We start from the raw sequence: 23,522 nt of genomic DNA on the forward strand, positions 1-23,522 counted from the left end.
CCCTCAGAAGAGTGCCTTATCAAGAAAGGCCAGCCCAACCACTCTCTATTTCAGTTCTTCCAGCAATGTCTTATTTGTGTGCAATGAATAATCAGATGCTAGGTATCATTAGAGTACAGCATAGTGAATAAATACTACCCACAGGCTGGGGTGGAACAGCAGCACACAGACCCAATCAATCTTTGCATGTGTTTAAATTACATGTTCTTAAAAGCTTAACACTTTGTCTGGATTCTGCATGTCAACCTTACTGCTGGAAAAGTTGCAAACAACGACAGAAAAAGTCATCAGTATATAAAAAAACCCCGCTGTAATCCAGGCTTCAAAGTGCTTCCACACTCCTCTTTATTTCAACAGAGATTATTAGTTAAGGTGCTTTCAGATTCTGTATTGCAGACAGGCTGGCAGAGGTGGCTGTTTAATAAGCTCTTAAGAGTCTTTAGCAGGTATCCGAGAGCAGTTCCTAAGGCAGAACCCCCCAAATACTAGTTTCTATAGCGTGGCATCTGTGGAGCTGGTGCTCCCTCTAAGGGGGCTGAGGAGGAGACTGTCATAAGCTGTCCAGCATGCATCCTTTCATTCACCCGCAGTTCACAGCCATCCTGTAGCATCCTTATAGCTATCCTTGCAATGTTTTTAGAGTCATCAAGTCCACTGTGAGGTCTCCCATCATAATTCATGCCCAGCTTTTCAAGCATGATTGTCAGCTTGGTCTGGTTCCTAGGGACCTGATGGAGAAAGTGAACCACAGTCAAGAATTATGTTCTGTACCAAGTCTTTTTAATCTAACACAATGCAGTAGAAACATATGCAGATTTTTAAGTCTACTTAAGTCACATACCACTTTCGTCTTGCCTTTTGTCAGATCCCTAACAATTTAACTTCAAAGCACTTTGGTGAGACAGACACTGTCATTTTTACTGAGGAGACACAGTCAAGAGGAGCTTGTCTAGACTCAGGATAATGTCAAGAGCCTCCCACCCGCACCAGCCCAAGGTATGCCAGTGCTGGCAACGGTGGAAGCCATGGTCTAGCAAGGTTTAACAAGCCTTATAAAAAAAAATGGAATTACCACACAAAGTGGCATTGCAGAAGAAATCAGTTTTGGTTTTTCCTTTTAAATGCTAAGCAATTAAAGAAGCACCAGGCTCCTGATTCTTACTGACATCAAGTTTCTGAATGCCTCCAAACACCAGAGAACAGATCAGCAACACCTACAGCAGCCCATGCTTACATGGATGACCAGCAGCATGAACAGACACGGAAGCTTCACTGACTGACCCAGGCAAAGTGCTACACCAGCAAAAGCCGCAAGTCCTCTCCTGATTAACTACTAAACATACACGTGTTCTTTGGAACGGTCAAGCAAAAACAAAAGGGCAACTTTTAAAGAAAAACTTTAGTTTGCTCTCATGGTGGTGGTGGTTCGGGTGGGGAAACATGGGACATAAGTTCCAGGATATTGCACCGTACTACTGGATTTAACAGCTAGGCACAATGACAACACAGCTGCCAAAACCCAGCAATATGCAACTCTAGTAATACCACCCACAAACGGGGCAGGGCAGACATACTGCAGGTTGTGGAATATTCCACAGGAAAGTTATAATTTTTGCCATTAATTTTATCTATTGCTATTACTTAACAACACATTCAACAGTAGCACAGAATAGCTAAACAGAAGCACTGAATGACTATAAATGCTACAACTATTTACATTTGTTAGAAAAAAAAAAAAAACAACAAACCACCACACAAAAAGAAACGGATTCCTTCTCAGTTACAATCTTCATTGCCTTTGATGAAGAAGCACTAACTGCTCAACAGAGAAGGAAAAAGAATGTATGTCTAGGTTAAAGCTGATAGGACTAACTAGACTTGTGTATTCTCCAGCATGTTTCCAACAGAAAAGGCCATGTGGAGAAGGCACAATGATAGAGGGAGAAATGGAGTAACCCTGTAATATTTGCCCAGCACAAAGTAAAGGTCTTCTCTTATTAAATGTTAACTCCTTTTTTTTCCAGAGGTTACATTTAGTATGGAAAAGTCCTCCAAGAGAAGATCATCAGCTAGGCCGAAATCACATTCAAATAAATGATTTAGTGTAGACTGACGAGGAATTCGCTAGAACCTCCGATAACCTGTTTTATGATAATTTGACAGTGAAAGAAAGCAGCAATAAGGTCCAGCACTGAACTTGGTATTACTTTTTTATTGACAATTTGACCCCCACTGTAGATTTGTTCTAATCTTTCTCTGTCCCCATTACATTGTCAAAAGTGGAGATATCTGAGGCTATCAGTGCAAATTAGTTTTGTAGTGTATTACATGAAAACAGGAAAAAAAATAATTGAAAAAAAATCAATGCAGAGTCTGAACTACTTCAAGACACACTTGATCTAAGAGTACCAGTATGACATTTTTAGACAATCCTTCATGGAGCATCTCCTGATTCTTAAAAACAAGATTAAAATCAAAATGCAGTAGATTATACGGTCTGCAATTAGTGAAGTGAGATCTGGGCACGAAGCACTTTTGAAAATCAGGCCCCAGGCAACTAGTTTAAGTACTGTAATTTTATACTACACAAGTAAAGATGAAAAACACAAGATGACATTCTAGACTTTTAGACCAAATTTTTCTGCAAAAGAAGCAACAATTTGTACAAACCTTATAGAAGTTCCCATATGATTTGCGAATATTGATCCACTTTTTGGCAAAAGAAGGGTATTTGATACGGCTAATACGGCACTGGGTGTTCAAAAACTTACTCATATCCCAAGATCTTAAAAAGTCAAAAAAGAAAAGAGAAAAACATTAGTAACATATAATTCAGATGCCCTGTGTTCTACAAACTGTACAACTGTGGCACAAACAGCTGTATTTTCTTTGGTGGTCAGCAGAAGGAAAACAGTTTAGGAAAAGCTCTATTGCTGTAAAGATGGTAAAGATTTTTTTAATATGAATGTATTAATCATGAGAAAAACAAATAATGATGTAAGATTTTCACTAGGATGATTTCAGGTCCAGGATGGTTAAAACGAAAAACAGCATGCCAACTTCTCCCCCTACCACATCTACTCCAAAAACTGCCAATAAACAAGACACACAGCTACTGGGGAAACAAGTGGCACCTTAAATTTTCCTGATTACTTGGCTATGCATGCATCTCAATGTAGGTTATTGAAACAGGACTGCACTTAGTTTTAGGAGAACCAGACCTTCATGTAAAGAAGATGAAACTAAAACGCTAAGTACTTCTAGTCCACCTTCCTGAAGGGAACCACACCAACAAGTTTGTGAGCTGCAAGCTAAAATAAAGCTTTTTTCATTCCCCCCCCCCCCACTCCCCCCCCAATCTCTTGCAGTTGTCTGCACAATCTCACCTATATGACAGATTTAACTGCACCTATTTTTCTTGAGGAATGTCACTGAGGGGATTCCCCTGGAAGGGAATTCTAGACACATTGTAGGCCCAGTAATGTAACTAGTCTTGCACCAGTTTTGCTTTAGCATTTTCTTTTTTTAATTAATTGTTGCTTCCAAAGGTAGAAACCTAGGGATAGGTCAATAATTAGTCAAAATAGCAGTATTTACCACAGTTCCTTAAATTAAAGTTGGAATGACATTATTTTAACTCCTTATTTTTAAGGTGCACACAGATCTAAACCACACACCTCAAGTCTTGTGTGACAGCTTTTAAATGGCTTCACTGCTCACAGTGGACACACCCACATTTCAATGATACAAGTTCTTGACCAAAAAAGACCTGTGATTTATAGTTATTGCCCAAGTCTTCAGAAATTTTGAGAAAAAAAGTCTCACGGCCAAAAAAAAATTTCCCACTTGGTAAATTGGGAATAATTAAAAAATGTTTTGTTCTGTATCCATTCATCTCCTATGATACATTATTTTCAAACCACTCATATTATAGACTAGAATATTTATCTGTGTTTTACTTGACAGAATTGTTAGGAAGTTGTACTAAGATCCCTCACGCTCTTTTTTCATAAACTCCAGTTTTGTTTTGGGGTTCATCTCCCTTTGGTTTGACACAGTCACTGTAACAGAGCAGCAGAGGACTGCCTTTTTAATCCAGCACAGCAGAAGACTTACTCAAGCCACACAACAAGCATAGCAACGTGACAATGCATCACAACTCAACACAGATAATATTAAAAACTCCCTGTGCTACTTAAATCCCTCATTCCAAGAGAGGGAGGAAAGTAGACATGTTAACAGAATAGCAATGTTTCACAGCTAAAAAGCAAACATCACCTACAGAAAAATTTTCTGGCCAGTGCTATGTAAGGTAAAGCTCAAAAAGTATCTTTCATCGTATAACAAAGCTAAGATGACAAGAACAATGAATGTTGCACCACAGACACATCTAGATCTCAAGATCTGTTCAGTTTGCAGCCATCAGGGGATATGATTTTCCACACAAACCTTGTGAGAGCAAGGTCAGGTGGCAGTTCAAGGCCTAGTCAATCCCTCACACACAGCTTGTCAGAGCTGGGACCCGCCAGAGCCACAGTCCTCTAAGCCAAAACAGAGAGATTTCTGTGCTAGCCGTTCCTCCTTGCTCTATCACCAGCATAATCTGTTATTGCTTTCTGGAGAAATATGCAGGATGTATTAACAGTAACACTAACACATGTAGGATACAACACAACCACCACACACCTCTGAAACCTCCAATTGAGGAGAGCATGGCTGTTGTTTAGAACTGAAATTGCAGTGTTATTTTCAGGTATTATGTGTTATACAAAAACTAGATGTGAACAGAGAATTACAACAACAAAAAAGATAAAAAGTCTGTTCAACCTCATTTAGTTGCATACAGAACACTAGGAAAGAAACAGTGCCATCTAACGGATTTAAGCTGCATTTCAAATTGCGTAGTTCAACTTTTCTAATTTTCCCTGAAAACTAAAATTATAATAAAATGGCAAAACAGCAGTGTCACGATCCACCTTTAACAACAGTCTCAAAAAGATTAAACACTGTTTTGCAGTTTTAGATTGTGCTGAAGGTTACATAAGGACATACCCATCTGTCAACATGGAATAGCTATACTTTGTTCCCAGTTCTCGCTGCCTCATCCACTCTATGACATTCTGCAGAACTTGAGGAAATGTATCAGCTTTATCAACAATGTCCTAAGAGAAGCAAAAACACAAAAGTGAGGAACATTTTTTCAGAAAAAAACCCAGCATGAAGTGTAAGAATTATATAAGTATATAGGCACTCACTAAATTACTCATTAAGTTGGATTCACAAAAATCTTTAGACTGCACATTAAAATAAGCAGGCATTTAGACAGATTTTTCTAAACTGAAAAAAACCCCACAACACCACAAAAGCACCACTAAAAAAGCCAACCTCCAAATGGCATCTATGAAGATAACAAGGTTAGTCAGCTGTTTAACTTAGATTAAAACCTTCAAGCTTGTTTCCCAGGCTCCTGCTCAAGTCACTTGATCACAAGCCACTGCCATTGTAAGACTCTAAACCCTTTCCAACAAAAATCTTTGAAGAGGAACTGATGCAATTCAAAAGGTGCTTTCCTCTGCTAAAGATTAAGCTTCTACACATGGATTACAAAGTGAATGCTTTTCCCTACAGCCCCTTACAAACTGCTAAATGACCAACGTAGTGAAATCAATTCTGTGATAATTGCGGGGGGGAAAACAAGGATTAAGAGAATAAACCTAACAGAAATATTACCATGAAGTATTACCAGTCTGAAAACATCAACAACACATCTCTTTCTTTTTTATTTTTTCCCGAAGAAACAAAAGTGCCAACTACCTGGGTGATTCCTGTCAGACTGATGCAGAAATTTGAAAGTTTGGGATTAACTTCTGGCTTCACATATTGCTGAAAGGTATCCTCCTGCAATAAGAGAAGCAAACACTAAGCAGCAGCACACTATGCAGCAGTTTCTCTGGTTTACCCACAGCTGAAAGGCAGTAACAGCTACTTGTCCTAAGGCAAAAAGGAGTGTGTACCTCCCCAGCCAATATGAGCATACTGACTGGCCATCAGGAGATTCCAACAGGATGGATGGATGGCTTTCCAACCAGAACACATCCCTCCTCTCAGCCAACAGGCACCAAAGAGCAAGGATGTGTAGGTAAGAGGGGGGAAGGACAGACTGCAATAAAGGAGATTTGGGAAAAGGAAAGCATGAGTAAGGGAAAAAAGTGAGAGGCATGAGCAAAGCCTGATGGTTTTTAGGTGGTATCTCTAAAAGCTCACCTGTAATTCAAGGAAGACAACCAGCCACACATGTCAGAGGCTGCGTGCAAGGCATACAGCCAGAAATAAACACAATGACCTTGCTCTGGGAAACTGAACAGTACAAGAGTAAAGACTATATGCAAATTTAATGGGAAAAAGAAAGCCCCAAACCCCTGCTGCTACACGAAAACCCAGTTTACTACTACTCTAAAGGTTATAAAACAATCTTGGTAATCTGTACAACCCTCTCTCTGCAGTTAGTCATATATAAACTCTAATGTAGCATCACAGTGATTACTGGAAGTCCTCCTCCTCTTAGAAGTTCTTGATAAATGAACCACTAGTCATAGGAGCGTGCACTTCCTTTGTTTCACTGAGTCACTTGGTTTCAGTTAGACAGCACGTAATTTTTCATAAAAGAAAGCTGTACGAGAAGAGAGTACTTGAGGCTGCCAAATGCCTACTAAATATGTTTAAAATCAGGTTACACAGCTGTCAGTCTGTCGAGTACACTGTGGAAACAGTCCAGCCCACCAAGAAGCAGAGTTCACTCAACCCCACTTTCTAGGCCTCTGCATTAGTCTCTTCTAGATTGCTCCATGCAGTACCACAGAATTTGCTAATTCTTGCTCATGACAATTCTCTTAAGTCCTAGAAATAGCTTTGTGGATCTTAAAGAAGGGAAGGAAGCAGGGGTGGGACAGAGAGAACTGAGAAACTGGAAGTGCCTTATATCAGTAGAGAGAGTCAACAAACAGGAATATGATCTATTCCAGATGCTTTAAGAACAAAAAGAAAGTTTTGTTTGTATGTAAGAGGCACAGAGGATAGGTCTTTACAAAAAAACAGTAATATTTTTAATGAAGTTCAACATCTACCTAAAAAATAATCTAGACTTTCTGAAGCAAATAAGTTACATCAAAGAACAGCATACCAACACAGTAATTAGATCACTTACTATTTCCAGGGTATGCGTGTTCAGTAAGACAACTGGAAACTCAATTATTTCATGTATGAATTCAGGTGGGTTTCCTTCTTCACATGTTGCTTCAAAATCAACAACACAGATGTAGTCATAGTAGCTTTCTCCATTAATGGGTTCCTTCTGCATCAGCTTCTGTTTCTTATAATAATTTTTCAGTCTCTTTTTCAGCACATCTTTCACTCCTCTAAAGAGATAAATGACAAAGATCACACTCTCATTTAATTATTTCACCAATGTAGAACTGAAGCTGTATTTAACATTTGAAAAGTTCATAATCTATTAACCTCATTTGGAACACCAGCATTTAAGAAGTCTGAATTCAACTCTGTCATACAGTTAACGCTCCATTAGTTGGGATAATGCAGAGGCAGCAATACCTCCTGACAATTAACACATCTAGATAGTATCAGTATTTGGGGACAGACTGGGAAGAACAGCCCAGAGACAGGCTGCAGTCACCTCCAGCTCAGCAAAACGTAGTAGCCAAAGCCTTTGCAAAGCCCAAGTCTTTGTAGATTACTCCTAGATGATCTCTGGCCCCTGAAGCAGTGCTGCTTCACCCCCATTTCCCTGTGCCCTCTGCCTGAAGACACAGATGCCCACGGTATTTCTGTATCAGCAGCACATATAATGCAGAATCCAGCTAAAACTCCCACATTTTAAATTTGCCTCAATTTAAATTTAAAATTGAGCTTGAGTAATTCAATTCAAGTATTCAAGATTTCAGTTATAAGAAAACCTTCCTGGTCAAGATCCTGCTTTTCAGGTTTGTGGCTAACACATAAAATCACAGTGGAAAATTATTAAAGTTACTTACTGTGTCTTTTTAATACAAACATTCTAATATGCAAGTGCAGTTGCCAGAACTGCCACGTACCAAACCAGAGCTAAATAAACAAGGATAATTTACTCTTCGAAGGAAGTTATTTTTAAAATTACACATTGCAAATGAAGTCACAGAAGTCGTGATAGCTACTTGTGGCAACTGGCATTATTAGAAGAGCAGCCCACTGATCCACAAGGAAAAAGTGGAATCAGACTACTAAACCTGCATTTGACACCGCCAGCCTCTTCTGCAAATACAGACAACTCTTCTTCCACTCTGGCTTATTAATCTAGTTGAATTCAGTGACCAGTTCATTCAAAGTTGAAACGGTATGGCGACTGATGGAGGGAAAAATTACCTTTTCCTTCATGAAACTTATAAAAGAAGTTGAAAGAGGAGATGATCTTCTATCAGAGTAAACCCAAGGGAAAGGATGGTGTGGCAATCTGCTCAATTCACTACATTAGAGGTGATGCACTGTTTGTTTACGTGTAAGACATATTCTGAGGAACGTAATTGAATATATTGACAAAAGCCTAGCTTAGCTAAAAGTTTAAAACTTTCTGCATTTACAACTGAATAAAAAACACAAATAGAAAGTTAATAACCTAGGAGAAAACCATAAACACATAATTTACTATTTGAATTCTGCTTTTTGTTTTTAAATCAGAATAACTGCTGAATAGGTGTACAAATCTAAGCTGTTTTACTAAAAAAATTATCAGGTAACGATAAAACTGAGGAGCCAAATTTATTTAACCAAAAGAGGAATTAAAATTAAAAAAAACCATGCAGACAGAACATCTGCAGATGGATGGGGTGGAGGTGGCAGGCTGCACTTCCCACCCACACCATTTTTTTTTTCCTTTTTCCTTTTATTCTTTTAAAATGAATCTCTGTTCCTTCCATTTCTTTTTTCTCTGAACTTCCTCACCGTGACAGTTGCCTTCTCTAAAAAGCCAGACTTCTACTTTCAGACTCCATCTCACCTTTCAACTTCTTTCTTCCTCCAGAGCATCAGCTTCTCACTTTGATAACTCCCCCCTCCCCCCTATTTGTTCATAACTGTTGCGAATGAAGACAATATGCTTTGTTTTGCCCAGCTGACCTTCTTCTCAACGTTTCAAATTTCTCTGACCACAGAAATATCAAAAGGTCTTACAGGTCATTACTGATAGAGCAGGAACCACTCTTTTATAAATCTAGCCCTTTCTTCCTCCTCTTCCTCAATGACTGCAAATCCAGTTTATAGTACATTCACCTATTCACATTAGTCTATCTCATCTATTCAGATTAGCAAACTCTCCATCTAAAAGTACCTGTCCTCTGTGTTGAATAAATTCTGAGCACTGTCACCACAGACATTCTAGCCAATATCAGATCTGTACTGGGTAAATAAAAATATATACATTCTTAAGTTTCTATACACTGAACGTCTGCAACACCACCTGAGAACCCTTGCATTTCTGCAGACCTATCTTCCCCCTCTTGACCAAAAACATGTTGAGAAGTAACCTGCAGTTACATATTCTGTGTGTTACCAGTTGAGATGGCAGCACACATTTCTGGTGACACATTAAGCAGTATCACATGCTCTAATCCTACAACAAAAGCCACATCAAGACTGCATGTAAAACAACTGGTGTTTGGTAGCATGTCTGAGTTTCACTTTGTGGTGTGTTTCTAAACTTTTAAATAGTCATCCCTTATGGCACTACTGCTCTCAAAGATAAATCGCGAGGTTTACAAATCAGCCTAACCTGGTTTCAAGCTTGAACTCTGCAAGCTTACTTCTGAGCTCATCTTTGGTCATTCTGTTGATATAACCATTGGTTATGGCAATTTCTTTGTAAACTGGATCACTGAAGTCATTCGAACTGGCAGTTGAGTTTTTCCCATTAGTTCCTCGATCAGTGATCCTACAATGCTGCCTACCCTAAAAGAAAAAGAAATCCGAAGGTCACAACAAGCTAGAGCATTCAAATTTACACATTGCTTTGGCACCAAAATGTAGTAAAGCACCACACTGTCACACTCATCATCAAACTGAGCAAACTAGCTTATTGATGGGTAAGAAAATCCATTTTGCTAAACATCAACAGACGTAAAGGAATAACAATACATGCGCCTGAAGTCATGGCAAACAGCAGCTCTAAGAGACAAAACCTGAATGCGTGTCCTAATTTCAAAAGAAAAAGTTAGCTGTCTGGTATGAGCTGGGAAAACCTTGACAAGCACCAGATTCCTCTCCACACCTTAACGCGAATCTGTACTGCCCGAGGCACACGGACAGATGTCCAGTACGTACAAAATAAGTAAAACGGTAAATTATGAGGAAAAACTGCAGGCACGCCGACTCTAAACAGCTACTCGCAGCCCTTGTGGGGTGAGCACAGGCCGGGGCCGGCCTCCTCCGGGCCCGCCGCCGCCGCCACCGCCGCCAGGGCCTCCTTGGCCTCGGGCGCAGACGGAGGGGCCCCCTCGATAAAGCGGCGCCGGGCCCCGCCGCCCCGCCCGAGCGCCGCGGAGGGGCCGGGGCCGGGGCCGGGGCCGGGGCCCGGCCTGAGGCGGGAAGGCGGCGGGGCCGCCATCAGCGCGCCTCCGAGCAGCCGCTGCGCATGCGCGGGGGGCTCCGGCGGGCCGGGGGCACCGGCAATATGCCTATGGCGGCCGGCCCCGGCCCCGGCCCCGCTCCCCCGCCGCACTCACCGGCGGGCAAGCGGCCAGGGCGGCCGGCGCCTCGTTGTGGGCAGCCTGCGGGCGGTTCTCCTTCTGTTCTTCCATGGCGGCGGCGGCGGCGGCGGCGGCGGCCCGCCGCGGGGCGGGGACAGCGCGGGGCCGGCCCCTGGGCGGTTGGGGTGGGGCGGCCCCGCCCGCCGCCGCCTCCCGACCGGGACCCGAGTCTTTGCTCGGCCCCGGCGCCCACCTTCCCCCGTTGGGATAAAACATCGTCGTGGGCCTATGCCACGCGTGACCGGCCTGCCTCACCCCCTGCCCGTCCCGCCGGCCCTCGGCCCCGCGCCGCTGCGGCAGCACCCCTCCCTTCACGCTCCTCCTCAGGTTTTGCCGAGCAGCTTCCCGGGTTTGGGGTCACAGCAGCTTTCTGGAAGCTCTGGCCAAAACGCACCGGACTGACATCTTACTGGTGCTTCCACGTTCCTCTCCTCCCGAGACTGACTTTGCGCAGGGTGTCCTAAACACGCACCTGGGTCGCCCGTGGGGTGTGGGCTGCCAGGTGATCGGGTTGGCCCCCATCCCCTCCCAGCCCGGGGAAGCTGCCTTACATGCTCTTCCCTGTAACCCTTAATCCGCAGTCAGCAAGTGGGGTGAGGTGGATGGCATGAGACACTTGTTTTCTGGGTCTTCTTAGCCAGGAGGCAAAGGGAGGAGGCCTCTCCGTCCATCACGGGTCAGTTACTTTTTCGCTGGTGCTTCCCACAGCCCTGGAGCACGGTCCGGGCACATCCCGAGAGATTTCCTTTCTGTCCCTCAGCGATGGAGGCCGAGGCACGTGTGGCACCCACGTGACGGATGCAACCACCCCAACGCCTCCACATCTGGCAGCCCCTAAATAGCCCAGCACCTTCTCATCTGCCCTGCTGTGGCCGGGGCCCAGCTGCCCGCCCTCAGTCTTGCCTCCTGTCTCGGTCCAGCATGCCAGCATCTTGTCGCAGATGCTGCCATCCCTTCCCCTGGACCTGCTGCATAGCATCGCTGTGTTCGGTGGGGTTGCCATGGAGGTCTGTCTGGTCTTCCCCTCCAGGTTAAGAGTGGTGATTGAAGTGGGGTCACACACAGCTGCTGGGGGCTGTGTGGGAGGGGAATCACTCCTTACTTTTAGCTCACCCTCCCTGGTGCTGCCACTAACACCCATGTTGTCAAGCAGAGGGCCATCTGTGTTACTGCTCTTGCCTCTGAATAATGTGGCACTCGAGCAGGGTTCACAGGGAACCAAGCTTTACAAGAAAGCAAACAATGTGGTACCAGTGAGAACCACAGAGGTAGCCTCACACCCCCACAAAACACCTTAAACGCAGTAGGGAAAAAATCACCTGCTGTGCCAGAGTGGGCAATGGCTCACAGATACTAATCCAAACAAGGGGCTCCATGCTCAGATTCACTCAATGCCAAATGTCTTGATGATTTCACAATTCATTTGCTAACAGTGCTCCTAAAGTTCTGGCTCCTGGATTCAGAAAACCCCAGTTCCACAATCCGGCACAGACCCTTCCAGAGGCAAGACCCAAGGAGGCACTGGAATAGGAGAAAAAAAATCAGTCAGGCCTCTCCTTGAGATTGAGATCACTTTTATTTTCAGTTGTTTCGGCGAGGATATGTGGGCGAGTGTGGGTGTGGTACGTGTATGTCTGGGCATGCATGTGTGTGTGCGCGCAGAGTCCTGCCCAGTGATGTAGATTATATGAATACCTGCAATTACAGTCCATGAACTGAGCCATGAAGCGTATGATGAGTGCTACACCGAGGCCCACTTGCTTGCCTCTTCTTGTGCTTACTGCAGTGCAGCATCTCCACACCTCCCTGCACTGCCGTTCCAAGGATGCCAGCCCAAGATCCCATCCAAAGGGCGCGGGAGGAGCTGAGCTCCTTGATCTGGCTCTGCAGGAGTGAGCCAGTGGGTTTTTACCTCACTTAGTGAGCTCCTAAATACCATTTGCAGTTCCCTTTAACACAACCGTATCTCCCTCCTCACAGTGAGAAGCCCCTACTGCTCTGACCAACTTTACCTCAGAGGTACAAAGGGGAAGGGAACAGGGACCCCACGTAAGCTCTGGCACTACAGCACAGCCAAGCGCATCTTGGGTTCCTGGGAAAGCAGCACCCAAATGCACTATTGAGTTTTCACACCTGCTGTGGCACTGCAGCACGGGGGATGCTGCAAGGGAGATGACCTGTGCTCCTCCCACAGCTCCCAGTCTGTTTCATCTGATTTGAGAGACCACAAGGCAGGTTAAATTCTGACCTGGTCTCCATTTCTGTTTAACTTTAAAGCTGAATCCCCCAAGCTCAGAGCAGGGACAGAATGCAGAAGGAACAGCACTGCCACAAAAGGAGACTAGTCAAATCCATCCTGGCCATGTGTCAGGTTGGAAACAATCTTATTTCTCTGACCTTTTTGCCTGTAGCACAGTAAAAGCAGAGGTGTCCCATCACCCAGGACCCTCTGCAGTTGCCAGAGACCTCCAAGTACCCCTGCAAGCTCTAAGATGAGCTACATGTGCAGCATCACCCCATGGGCTCCCTCTTGCTCTACCTCAACAGATTTGTGTGCTGCTTAGGGACATGAAATTTCTCACATTACACGGACCCAGCAGAGGGCAAAGCTGCTATCCTGGGGGTTTCACTTGGACGGATGCAGGTTTGAATCCCAGGTTTTGCTTCAGAGCATAACACAAGGTACTCCAGGGCATGTTCCAGCTGCTTAAAGTCCTGCAGTGCAAAGCAACTCACCAGTTCTGCTTTCAAACCTGTCTGCACCAGTTTCAGTAGGAAATCAACTGGTCAACAAGCAAGGGGTCTGCAAACCAGTAAGCAAAACCAGCGCAGTCCTCTTGAGTGAAGTAGGCATCTAGTACCAGGAGATTCTCCTCCTATTCCAAAGGGGTTAAATTCACTGTCAGCTCCACGGGGAGACAACTGATGCCCCAGTCCTTTCTGTCCTCTTCATAACACACTTTCAGTAAAGGCTGCAGGGTGCTCCAGAGATGCCTTAGTCATTTCTAACAGTTCAGTAACTCTCCGAGCAGGGACAAGAACAGGAATATAAAACATGCTCTGAACTCCAGTATCTCTGCTCTTAGGGCACTGCCTTAAAGCCCTCTTTCCTTGTAGCTTGACTCATGAAAAATGACAGATCCTTCAAAAATACGGGGCACTTATCCCTGGGGCTCAGGGATGTTAAGTGGGATCTAAGAGGCAGGAGCTCAGCAAAGGGACACCGTGTGCAGAGGATTCCAGGATGCATCCTTAAAAGAGAGCGACAGCAAAATCAAAAGGACTATCAGCCACTTGGCTTGGTTCTCCTGCAAAGATCTCCCACCTGGCAGTTGCAAAGAAGAGACATTTTTGAACTGCATAGAAAATTAAATGGCTTTTGCATATTAAAAAAATACAGATGAAAACACAGTTACACCAGTTACTAAACAGTGGGCGGATGAGCGATCACCATTTCATATTAAATAGACCCAGCTAGACCGATCTCCATATTGCCACGCGCCCGGCATTACGGCTTCGGTGCACACAGCAGACTGAGTGCCTGCAGAGGCCAGGTAATGCCGTGCTCCCGCTGAGGTGGCACGGCCTGGCAGGAGGGCTGCGGTCCCAAGGAGCAGGCTGCAAGACGTCTGCTCTGTCCTCTCACTCCTTCAATGCTCACGTATCCCAGGCCAGATGGGCGCACTGGGAAACAGGCCTCCGGCTGGAAAAGGATTCCAGTTTGTGGTTTCTTTACAATGTGGTTTCCACGCAACGTCACAGCAACAAATCGCTAGTTTCTTCCTATGGAGAACGGAAAGAGAGAGGTGAGTAGCAGCAAAGAGAGGAGGAGAAGGCCGCCCAGTGCTGGAGGTGACAATGGGGAATGCTTTAACATAAGTTCTGACTATACCAGGGCCCTTTGTGTCTCACAAGTAGAAAGACTCAGGACAAGGGGGTTTCCCAGCACCATTCCTGACACCAGTCAAAGATTTCACCTCCCTTCCACTGCCTCCAGCTGCCATAGGCAATTTCTAGTCCCCAGTTCACCTACAGCGATACAGAAGGACAATCAATTAATGCTTCTCACTGGCATAAGAAAAGTTCAAATGCCCACTGCCAGCAGTGGCAGGTCAACACGTGAAATCTGAGCCCAAGCTCCCTCCCCATCTGGAATGGTACCATGAAGACACATGAAGCTGACTGAGCTGCCAGCTTTTATTTGGCAGCTTTCCCCCCTGAAGTGAGGCGCAATGGCTTGATATCTTCCACCTGGCCTCTGCAATCTCCAGCTAGAGTGGGTTCTGCCCTGCATCTCCCAGTGTTAAGGTCCTGCCAATGGGGATATTCACGGCCCTGCGCAGAAGGCTGATATTTGAAGGACCAGAAGCCAGGGGAACGTCACCAGTGCAACAGCAGCAGGCCCCAGCAGGATGCATGCGACTGTCTTGCACTGGTTGCAAGCCTGGCCAGCCTGCATACTGGTGGGAGCTGCCTGCTGACCAGTATCACCCATCCCAGGTCACAGCCATCACAGCCCGAAGGGTTAAGAGCTGTATATTTGTACACAAGCATTTTAAAGTCCCTCATCTCTCAGACCTCCACCAGCATCTGATGAAGGGATCCTACCTCTGGAAATGCCTGCCTCCTATTTGATTTACACTCAGTCAAACATCTGCATGCAGCAGGACTCATACAGCCCAGTTATCAGGGCTCAGCTGGAGGGCACAAACTGACAGCAGCATCTCAGCAGTTCTCAAAACTACCTCGTCAGGAGCCAAACCAGCACAGTGGTGCCAGTGCTCAGCCTGCCCATTCCCACATCTGGCCCAAGGAGAACAGCTGCTCACAAAGCACGGCTGCCAGGGTCAGCCCGAGGGGATCAGGGTTAGTTTGTACAACACAGCCACACATGGCTTCACTAGATCTCCGCACAAGGATGTCTTGGTGACTTTGCTAGGAGGAGGACCCAGATCTAGATTTCTACTGCTCTAGTGGCCACAATGCATGGAGGGTACCGCAATGACAGCTCCAGAGCATCCAGACATGGCAGATCATGAACTGCTGGTGGCTCATGAGGAAGAAATGGCAGGTGCCAGAGGCACACTGACTGCCCTTCTCCCGTCCCTGCGCAATTACAGACATACCCTTACTGCTTCATGGCACAGCATATGTGAACACACAAGGCAGGAAACATTTCCCAGCTTGCTTTTCCCACTCTGCCGGCCACCACCCAAGCCTGCCGTGTGGGACACAGCCAACTGTTTTGCAGTGCAGCAATTTTAAAGGCTTCACAGCATCAACCCCCTCCCCGACAAAGCCTTGGCCAACTGCCACAACACTCACTTGTCCAGGAACAAATCCAGGGAATCCCGCTACAGCTCATTTCAAGAGACTCTCTCCTCCAAGCAGGTCTGAATTAAATGGTACCAAGAACATTTTTACATTCATCATGAGATCCAAATGGGTTTTCAACACGCGATCAATGGGTCCACAGAATCCTATCCCCAGTGCCTTCCCTCTGGCCAGTGGCCCTGCCATCTGCAGCAATTGTTTTGCTTCATGCCTCATTGTCGTCCCCGACCTCCAGGTGACTGCGTCCGCTCCAGCCACGAGGTCCCCACCTGGGAGCTGCCCCTGCCCCACAGCGTTTCAGAGTCCAAAGTCCCATCGATCCCCATCAGCATGCAACTCCACAACTGGAGAGATGGGAGCACTGCAGAGCATCAGCCACGTTCTGCCCGGTGGAAAACCTTTGGCACCAGCACTGACGATTTATCTGGAAGAGGAAAGGATAAAGAAAAAGTAATGTAGCACAATCAACAGGGTTCACAGTGCTTGTGTTGAATAACCTAAGATAGACAGTTTTCTCTAGGCTTCTAAACAGGGAGAGTGAGGTCTTTAAAAGTAACACGTGCCTTTTTGAAAATACACGTTTCCTGCAAGCAGAATGACTGTAAAACTAAGATGCAGTTGTTAGATGTCATGGAAGGCAGATTGGAGGGCAGGAGGACAAGTGCACAGGCATAGCCAGCCTGACAGCACAGTACAACAAAAATTGCATCTTCAGATTAGAAACGTGCTGTGCCAAGGGCACACACAAGGAGGACCAAATGAATAGACAGTGGCTCAGTATCAGGGCAGCTACCTTGTTTCCTGCCCCAGGCAGGCACTTCAACTTCACCCTCACACACAGCTCCACAGCCATCCATCACCAAAGCTATGCTCCAGCAGGATGAGCATATTTTGGGATGGGACGGTACTGAACAGAGAGAACAGCTACTTTTAGATACTGAAGTGAAAGTAATAGGCATTCACACGCAGCACAGCAGCAGCCACCAACAAGACACTCGGCTTGCTCCTCTAAGCTCCCTGCCAAATTCTCCTGTGACGCTCCCAGGAGGGCAGACCACGGCTGCATTTCTCTTCTCCAAGAAAACTTATGCATCAAAAAGCTAAGGCGCTGGCTGTTTCTGTGAGTGTTGTTCCACGTTTGTTCCCACCACAACACAGCTCTTTTTTCCAAGCACAACCCCACTCTGTGGAGTGAAGGACATATAAGCTATTGATACACAGGAGGGCAGAGCTTCTGTTCAGAAGAACCTCACCAGGTTGGAGGACTGGGCCAACAACAGTGCTGTGAAATTCAACAAGGACAAGTGCACAGCCCTACACCTAGAACAGGACAACCCCATGCACCATCATAATCTGGGGTCCAGCTGGCTTGGGTTCTGTTGGAGAACATGTTGAACACAAGCCAGCAGTGCATCTTTGTGGCAATGAAAGCCAAACTGTAATAAGGGAGACTCAGATGAGATGGAAGGAAAAAAGTTCTGCCCCAAGAGAACAGCGTAACTCTATAGAGTCCAGAGAGGTGGTGGCACCTCCATCCTTGGCAGTCCTCAACCCTCGCCTATACAAGGTCCCAAGCAACCTGACCTGGCTGTGAGGGTGGCCCTGCTTGGAGCAAGGGGTGGACAGAGACCTCCCGAGGTCCCATTCTGACTAAACCCGCCCATGATTGTATCATCTCCTGATCCATCCTGTCCGTTACGTGTGTGTTGCAGCTGCCACAACACAGCTCAGGGAACACCTCGACCCATTTTACTGTACCTCTTATCATTTGAGCAGGCTGTCTACATCCACAAATAATTAGAACATTCCCCAGCCTATGGGGCTGCTACCTTCCAGAAAAAAAACTTAGGTAGGGCATGTTTTACATAGGCTCTCTGGTGTCTACTGACAGGGGAATGGGGGTGTGCTCTCAGGTCTCACTTGGAACAAGGGCTGATCACAGTAGGAGTGGGGGGGTAAACCAAGGCAACATTAACTCGCTCGCTGCCGTTCTTGGGACAGATGATCTCCGTCAGTCCCTCTGGCCTCGGCTGACTCAGCAGTTCTCCTGTGAATAAGGGAAAACAATTAAAACATTTAAGCATCAGCAAGGCAGTTTTTGCAATTTTTGCTTTTGGCACGCCCTTCCCCTCCCCCATACCAAGTAAACATTCATGACCAATGCAAGTGAGCACTGTAAGAGGGCTTACTGGTCCTGCAAACCAAGCAGGTCTTATCTGTGTAACCATGGTGAATGTCCTGGTGATTACAGCTCGGAGACATGCTGCTCCACACAAATGTAGCATCTGCCATCTTTCCTATCTCTGCCTCGAATCACTGCACACAGACTTGATAGTTCCTTTGGGATTCATAGCATCTAGATGGCGTCTAATGAGATGGAAGTTTTAGGAGTAGGTGTTTTAATTAGGCTTTGGAGGCAGATAGAATCCAGAAGTTTACCTTTAATCTCCATGAAAGGGAAGAAGCTGACCTGTGGCATCAGCAGGAAATTGGTAGATAGAGAAAGCTACAGATATAAGCCTTATTATTCACATCTGTGTATTACAGCCATCCACACCCACAAAGCTACCAAAAAGCAGCTTTCAGTCCAAGCAGAACGATGCTACAAGGACCCTGCCAAGACCACTTTCTTTGGTATGAACCAGAAAAAAGATGGTTTGAAAGCACTGCCACAGACATGATTTTTGCATCACTTCAGTATTTTTCCTCTAAGAAATTCTAGGGAGGAACTCAACCCAGCCACAGTCAAGTGGCTTGACCCTTTCTGAACCCACAGACATGATTTCTGCATCACTTCAGTATTTCTCCTCTGAGAAATTCTAGGGAGGAACTAAAACCAGCCACAGACAAGTGGCTTGACCTTTTCTGAACCCGTATGTTATCTCCCATTCTGTCCCTGAGCAACCCTGCTCATTGCAGCTGTCCAGCCACTGCTCCAGTACTGTGATTTCTGAGCTGGAGATACCTAGTTGCTGGAAACACCCTGCTATTCTGCAATGGCTGGCCAGCTGCAGGGTGCCTCTCTTAGCTGCCAGAACAATATTTAGAAGCAGGTAAAAACACTCAAGAGGATTCCCTAACGCCCCTCTCCCTGGGCATGCTTGCTACAGCTGCTGTGGGACTGCTACTGTGTCTTGTCAGGGCTCTGCTGACCAGCCATCCCAGCTCCCAGACATCAGCTCTTCCCTAATGGAGACAACACCAGCTCCATATTGAGTCAGTAGCAGCTCGGGGCTCTCACACCACATGGTATCCCTCTGCTAAAGGAGTTGCGTCAGCTCCACCGTTCAAGTGCCAAGTTGGCAGCTCCCCACCACTGGCACCCTTGCAGCATGTAGAGTCCAGGGCAAGACACAGGTCAGCACAGTAAGAGGGGAAAACCAGGTGCTGACATGTGCCCAGCTCTGAGGAACACATCCCCAGCAGCTTGCTCAGTGCAACTCAGGTTTCCTTCTGGCTCCACTCCACACATAACCGGACCCCGCAGGGGAGATTCCCCAGCCACTGACATGCCATCTCCTCAGTGTAGGGAAGCCCTACCTTAGACACCCAACAGCAACACAAGCACCTCTTGATACCAGCCTGGCAGGTAGGGTCTGCTCTCAAAGGCAGTATGGGATGGCAGTCTCCATGCCCAGCAAAGACTCAGTTCTGCTGAGTGTGCCCACATCAGTGTTGAACAGTCCCACCAGAGGCAGAGGCACCGGGCCACAACTGGCTTGTGCCAGGTAGATCAGAGTGCCTTCCTTTACAGAAGCAGGCCAGCTGTAAGCAGGCTGCAGTCACAGGTCCACACAAAACCCTGTACCCATCAATCAAGCAGCCACCATCAGCAGTCCCCACTTCTACTAAAACACTCAAGTCAGAGTCCTTGGACTCCCCTGTTCTGAAATGCCTTTGCAATAAATTCCTCTGCTGTTAAACAAAGGACATCAGAAAAATGTCTCCCTGTGTCTAGCCACGACTGCCAGGCACCCCAGGAAAACCAGAAAAGAAATTACGCTTTGAAGTAGTACTGCTCAGCCTGTGCAGTGATGGCACAAGAGTCAGCCCCATCATGCCTAAAGCCCCCAAATGACACTTCCCTCCTCTCCTCCACACAGTTTCTCTTCTCACTTTCATCAAAAAGCAGATCTAAACCTCCTTGGTTTTTCCAAAGCAAGAACACATCGTTTGGTATCATGAAAGCAGAGGGGAGGGCTTGCTGGGGAACCTGCACACACACAGTTGCTGTTGAGATACCCTACCTCTAGGGCCAGTAAATCCAGTTTGCCCCCATGGTCCGCAATTGAAATTCACATTTAGTTTGAATATCTACCCTCACCTCACACCGACACTCAAACCTGAAGTGGCAGAGAAGCTTTGAAGCCACACACACACACACACACACACACACACACGTCTCCCAAAACAGAAGAATCGTGATGGTATTTGCAATTTAAAGTTAAATCTGCAAGGCAGCGTCCTCAATTACATGAGGCATCACGCAGCATTGCATTCCATCAAGCGCGTACGTACACCACAGGGCTCCTTGTCCCAGTGATTCCCAGGTTGACTTCCAAACTGCAGTATTGCTAACAGTACTGAATACACTGGCTCTGAAAGATGAGTCATAAAATCAGTGCACCATTATGTGCTTTAAAGACAGGGCTAATATCCATTAGATCTTAAACCAGAGGAGTGTAAGAAGACTGGTTTGTCTGCTTGAGCCTTCATTCCCCCTTCCATTTCCCCACTTCAGGAATCCTTAGACAAAGATTTCTCAAGCAAAGGAGATTGCTGCAGGGTAAAATAGATGCTTGATTTGCAGGCAAACCCCTTCCCACAGCTCTTCAGTCAACCCTTTTCTTTATGGCTTTATCTTTCCCTTTAGGTTGCCTCTGGGATAAAGCTCACCCCATTCCATCCCCAGCCCCATCCACACCCTCTCCAGCCCCACTCCCATTTCCTGCTGACATACACGCTGCTCCCCAGCAGAAAGACTTTTCTCACAGTTACTCCATGACACACATCACCCACCAAGTGGGCAGGAGGTGAGCTGTACATCCTTCCTATTCCTCCCCTCCCACCTAGGGGACATCCTACTGTCTTCCCACCATAGCATTTTCATTCCCTTGCCTTTGCAAACTGCTCATCTTTACTGCACAAAATCATCACAGTACTAAACCGGGCGTAACTATCTAAATCACACTTTACATCACTGCTAAATAAAAGCCAGTGCAAATCCCACTGCAATATGCAATCTTCAGAGCTGTAGCACACTAGCATTGAGACACTGCTTATATGAAACCCCTCCAGGTCCAGAATCTCTTGGAGGCTTCAGAAACCTCATGTTTCTATTCAGAAATTATTTAAACTGCAGGAGGTTAGAAACAAGTCTTCAGGGCTGCGGCAGGGTGAGAAAGAGGAGATCAAACAAAGTATTGCACTGATACAAAAGAAGAAGTTAAGTGTCTGGCATGTGGTGGTGTTTGCTTGGCTTAACTGTTAAATTAAGCTGGAGCAGCCCATGTCTGCAGCACTTGTTCTGCCCCTATGTACAGACTAGCCAGTCTGTATTTTGATTGCACATTCCTTCATGAGCATGTCACAAATTTTACTGGAAACCTCAGTTCTGCCTGCCCCCTCTGAAAGGTTGCCCTGCAATAGCATACACACAAACCACGAACCTTATCCTAGTCTTGACATGGCCTTGATTTTAATGGTAACTTCCACAGAAGCCACTAAGATTTTAATCAAAACTCCAACTACTTTGTCTTAAGGCTAAAAACTAACAGGGCTGAGTTTTTGAAGAAAAATCCCATCTTCCAGGAGACAAATCTGCATCACTAAGATTATTCAGCTGGTTTAGGAGCATGAGTCCTATTTGCAAAGGCACTTTAATGCTGGGTACTTGCTGACCAAGGCCTGATTCTTAGATGCATCTAAGTCCCTGATCAGTTGATAACAGAGAGGCACCCACCAAGCCTGGTTAAAAGCACCTGCAAACAGGCAGCAGATGCTTTAGAAGATGTCTCTTTGTTGCTGCTCCATTTACAAAGGAATAAATGGTGCACAGGAGTTGCATCTGTCCCACGGCCACCCTCCTGGCATTCTGGCACAGAAACAGGTCTCCACATATGCTGTACAGCAAACTAAGGCTGAGACACAAACCAAGACCCTGTCATGAAACTACCATGGTTGGTTTTGGTTGCAGCACAAGCTGGTTTGTAAATTCCCCCGGGGCAGATGGGCTGAGTGAATCATGGTGCCTGCACCATTGAAAAGAAACCTGCTACATGTGGGCGGCCATGGGCAAAGGTAGGAACAAACCTTCAGCCATGCCCAAAGCTCTACCAGAAGGGCCCGTTTCCTCTCAGCATTAGCCAGCTCACCAGAAGCAGATATTTCTACGTCAGCAAGATGTTGTTCTCTGCCACTGTTTTATCCCAGAACAGTCACAGGCACAGCCAACTTTGAGCTGCTTGCACTGGGTTCCCAGGCGGGGCCAACGCCTGCAGCCCATGAGGATAACTGCATGTGCCAGGCAGAGCTCAACCATTTATCGCCAGTCAGTGCATGAGGAAGACAATCCTACTGCCATACTTGCTCAGGAACACTGAAAAGCATCAGTGTACAATTTTTGGTCAAGTTCAGAGTTACTCCTTCTGTCCTTGATTTACTGTGATTTGGGGAGGGATGCCTCCCTTGGAGCCCATGCCAGTGATCAGACCCATGCATGCTGCAAAGCACACTTCACTGGCCTTTAGGAAATACCCGTGAAATGCCAGATACCCATGACAAATCAGAGAGTTAGGAGGGAGGCTGACAGCAAGAAAAGTGAGTACTTGCAGGAGTGTTCGGTTACTCCACACTGGCAGCCAGACAAGGCCAGCTGTAAGCCTACTTGGCTGCCTAACAGAGAGAAAGGTTTTACACGCAAGGAGGAAAATCCCAGCTAGAGCATTTGCCTTCACACAGTTCCTACTGCTACGGCTGTGCTAAGTGGTACAAGGTTCCCCGTTCACGTGTCAACATTCTGGAGCAAGTGCACAGGGGTGAGACTGCTCCAGCCTGCCATGCCGTCTCCTTTCTCTCAGAGCTCCCTGGAGAACACATTTGGACAGTATTAGCCTGATGGTGTTTCTCATTTTAATTCTGTCATTCCTGCTGTAAAGGATATAGGCTCTACTGGGACAACCAGCAAGCAGTGAATGAGCAGGACCCTGGCCCTGGCTCTGTGGTGCTGCTTCTCTCCCTTCAGTCTGCCTGGGACCTTGAAGATATATCACCCATGCTTCATGACAGGGGCATGAAACAGCCAAAGCCAAGCTGTTCCTACATCCTGCCCTGCCTCAGCACTGTCCCACTCACTCCACCCCACACCCCAGAGCTGCTCCAACCACACACCCACTGTTT

At 46.2% G+C, this 23,522-nt stretch overlaps 2 protein-coding genes across 6 annotated transcripts in view; both read right to left on the reverse strand.

Annotated features, from left to right (window-relative positions):
• Positions 1 to 321: 321 nt before the first annotated feature.
• ERI1 (exoribonuclease 1) lies at positions 322 to 12,254 on the reverse strand. 4 transcript variants are annotated; one of them, XM_033007214.2, is made up of 7 exons: positions 12,110 to 12,254; positions 9,818 to 9,993; positions 7,205 to 7,415; positions 5,815 to 5,898; positions 5,053 to 5,162; positions 2,671 to 2,785; positions 322 to 728 (listed from the first exon to the last, which is right to left on the reverse strand). In XM_033007214.2, the coding sequence occupies exons 1-7, from the start codon at positions 12,164 to 12,166 to the stop codon at positions 486 to 488; spliced, it is 996 nt and encodes a 331-aa protein (XP_032863105.2). In that variant the 5' UTR covers positions 12,167 to 12,254; the 3' UTR covers positions 322 to 485. The 4 variants fall into 4 exon arrangements, with proteins under 4 accessions (XP_032863105.2, XP_032863108.2, XP_032863107.1 ...); XM_033007217.2 differs by lacking the exon at positions 12,110 to 12,254 and adding an exon at positions 10,767 to 10,884; XM_033007216.2 differs by lacking the exon at positions 12,110 to 12,254 and adding an exon at positions 10,366 to 10,497.
• A 93-nt stretch (positions 12,255 to 12,347) lies between these two features.
• Positions 12,348 to 23,522, reverse strand: part of MFHAS1 (multifunctional ROCO family signaling regulator 1) — a 35,620-nt gene continuing 24,445 nt past the window's right edge. The window contains exons 2-4 of one of the 2 annotated variants that reach the window (XR_006167003.1): positions 18,045 to 18,171; positions 16,116 to 16,548; positions 12,348 to 14,573 (exon numbers count right to left, since the gene is read on the reverse strand). Coding sequence is in view for 1 of the 2 variants with exons in the window: in XM_042807734.1 (XP_042663668.1) it covers positions 16,545 to 16,548; positions 18,045 to 18,171 (131 nt within the window). In the remaining variant the exon portion in view is untranslated. Of the gene's footprint in view, positions 14,574 to 16,114; positions 16,549 to 18,044; positions 18,172 to 23,522 lie in introns of those variants that run through there. The other variant, XM_042807734.1, reaches the window with a different exon arrangement.

Source organism: Tyto alba, unplaced genomic scaffold, assembly GCF_018691265.1.
Source record: "Tyto alba isolate M040663 unplaced genomic scaffold, T.alba_DEE_v4.0 Super-Scaffold_6, whole genome shotgun sequence".
Classification (NCBI taxonomy): Eukaryota; Metazoa; Chordata; class Aves; order Strigiformes; family Tytonidae; genus Tyto; species Tyto alba.